This window comes from Argentina silus, assembly GCF_951799395.1.
Source record: "Argentina silus genome assembly, contig: scaffold_129, whole genome shotgun sequence".
In the NCBI taxonomy this organism is placed as follows: Eukaryota; Metazoa; Chordata; class Actinopteri; order Argentiniformes; family Argentinidae; genus Argentina; species Argentina silus.
Window position 1 is genome coordinate 123910 of NW_028152305.1, and position 2500 is coordinate 126409.

Genomic DNA, 2500 nt, shown 5'->3' on the forward strand with positions numbered 1-2500 from the left:
TGATGAACTTATTAAAATGGAATGAAAATGATATGAATGATAACAACTTTTTCTCTCTCTCTCCCTCCCTCTCTTTCTCTCTTTCTTTCTCTCTCTCTCTCTTCCTCTCTCTCTCTCTCCCTCCAGGGCCGCAACACCACCAAAGTGCCAAAGGAGGAGAAGAAGCCAAAAGAGAAGGTGAAGAAGAAGAAGAAGAAGAAGGGCAGTGAGAACGTGGCGTTCGACGACCCGGACAACATCCCGCCGTACGGCGACGACATGGCGGTGAGGAAGCAGCCGGAGGGGAACCCCAAACCTGACATCATCGAGCGCGAGAACCCCTACCTCATCTACGACGAGACGGACCTGCCACACGCCAACGAGGCGGTCCCCAGCGCCCCCTGCGCCCCCTGCGCCGGCCCCGAGCCCGACATCGAGCACTATGACATCGACAACGCCAGCAGCATCGCGCCCTCCGACGCCGACATCATCCAGCACTACAAGCAGTTCCGCAGCCACACCCCCAAGTTCTCCATCCAGAGGCACAGTCCTCTGGGATTCGCCAGGCAGTCACCCCTCCCCCTGGGATCCGGCGGCTACACCTACCAACCGCAGTACAGCCAGGGCCTCCGCTCCACCCCCTTGAGCCACTCCCACTCTGCCTGCCCCACCCCCAACCCCCTGTCCAGGCACAGCCCCGCCCCCTTCACCAAGCCCTCCTCCTACTACCGTAATACCCCTACTAGAGAGCTGAACCTGGCCCGGCGCGAGGGCAGCCCCCTGGACCACCTGCACCATGGCGAGGCGTGCCCGCCCCCCGCGCCCATGTTCAACTACGCCACCCGGCTGGGCCGGCGCAGCAAAAGCCCCCAGACCATGGCCGGGGGGGGCCACGGGGGCCACAGCCACTCCCGGCCGGGGAGCCGTCTGAAGCAGCCCATCGAGCAGATCCCCCTGGAGTCCGGCCCCCCCGTGGGCCTGTCCATCGAGGAGGTGGAGCGCCTGAACACGCCGCGCCCGCGGAACCCCAGCATCTGCAGCGCCGACCACGGGCGGTCCAGCTCCGAGGAGGACTGCAGGCGGCCGCTGTCGCGCGTCCGCAACCCCGCCGACGGCATTCCGGCGCCCGAGTCGTCGTCCGAGAGCGACTCCCATGACTCCTTCACCTGCTCCGAGATGGAGTACGACCGGGAGAAGCCGGCGGCCTACAGCTCCCGCGTGCCCAAGCTGTCGCAGGTCAACGAGTCGGACGCGGATGACGAGGACTATGGCGGGAGGCTGAAGCAGCGCCGCTACTCCAGCCGGCGGGCCGAGGGAGGCCCGGGACCCGGTTCTGGAGCTACATCGGTGCCAGGGGGGCCTCTCACGGACCACCACTACACCCTGCCGCACAAACTGGGCCAGCAGGCTGGGAACTTCAACTGGGACAACCTGTTGAACTGGGGACCCGGTTTCGGACACTACGTGGACGTGTTCCAGGACCTGGCCCAGCTCCCGGAGAACCAGGGGCCCAGGGACATAGAGATGAACAGTGGGGACGGGTCCGTCACCATCCTCACCGAGGGCGAAGCGGAGCAGTACGTATGAGACTATTTATTACCACTATGCTGTACAGACTCGGACGGACGCGTTCTCTCTCAGAAACACGAAGGACGATGTTCGATTGCGAAGAGAACTTTTGGACAACGTGAAGTTTTTGTTTTTGTTTGTTTTTGTTCACGTCGGACGACCCCTTCGATGCAGTAAGGCAGAAACCCACACCTGTAAAATGACTTTGTGTGTTTAGAAGTTGTTCCCCTTTCGGACGAGTTCCGCCCCGTCCTCTCCTCTCCTCCCCAGACCTCCTCCTGTACCGAACAATCACTCGTTCATCTCTTCGACTTCTCATGGTCGCCTCGGTAGTCATGGACACCTCCCGGGTCCGGAGCAGAAAGGCTGGGTGTGACCTGAACATGGCGACCGTACGAGGTTGGAGTGTTGTCTTAGCCTGTCCTCCCCGGACCGTACGAGGTTGGAGTGTTGTCTTAGCCTGTCCTCCCCGGACCGTAGGAGGTTGGAGTGTTGTCTTCTCCTCCCCGGACAGACAGGACGGGTGATAACATTGACACGCTCGCACAGGAAGGGGATTCCAGAGGGTGGGGCTCTAGCCAGAGAAACCCCAGCCTGGCTCTCTAATTGGTCAGTTAACAGCAAGCATGTGTGTTTGATCCGTCTGCACCTGCCGTGTCCAGAAACGGGCCTCACTTTGAACATGATCCACTTGCACGGTACCACAGGCCTGCCATGGTTCTGACCCAACTCTCTCTCTCTCTCTCTCTCTCTCTCTCTCTCTCTCTCTCTCTCTCTCTCTCTCTCTGCCTCTCTCTTTCTCCCGTTCTCTCCATCTCTCTCTGGGTGTGAGTTTTCTCTCAGATGAATGGTTGAGCTCTTCAGGAGCCAGGATTAACCACGTCCCCCCGCCTGGCAGACATTAGAGGATTCTAGAATGGGGGAGGATTCCATTTAGAATGGAGGGGATTCT

The 2500-nt window shown here is 60.4% G+C and overlaps 1 protein-coding gene across 1 annotated transcript in view; it reads left to right on the plus strand.

Annotated features, from left to right (window-relative positions):
- The window catches only part of LOC310824897 (protocadherin Fat 4-like), a gene marked incomplete at its 5' end in the record, with an annotated part of 30859 nt that extends 29158 nt beyond the window's left edge, over positions 1-1701 (plus strand). The window contains one exon of the mRNA XM_083698155.1: positions 127-1701. Within this exon, the coding sequence (XP_083554281.1) occupies positions 127-1566 (1440 nt within the window). The 3' untranslated portion in view covers positions 1567-1701. The remainder of the gene's footprint in view (positions 1-126) is intronic.
- Between the last annotated feature and the right edge of the window lie 799 nt (positions 1702-2500).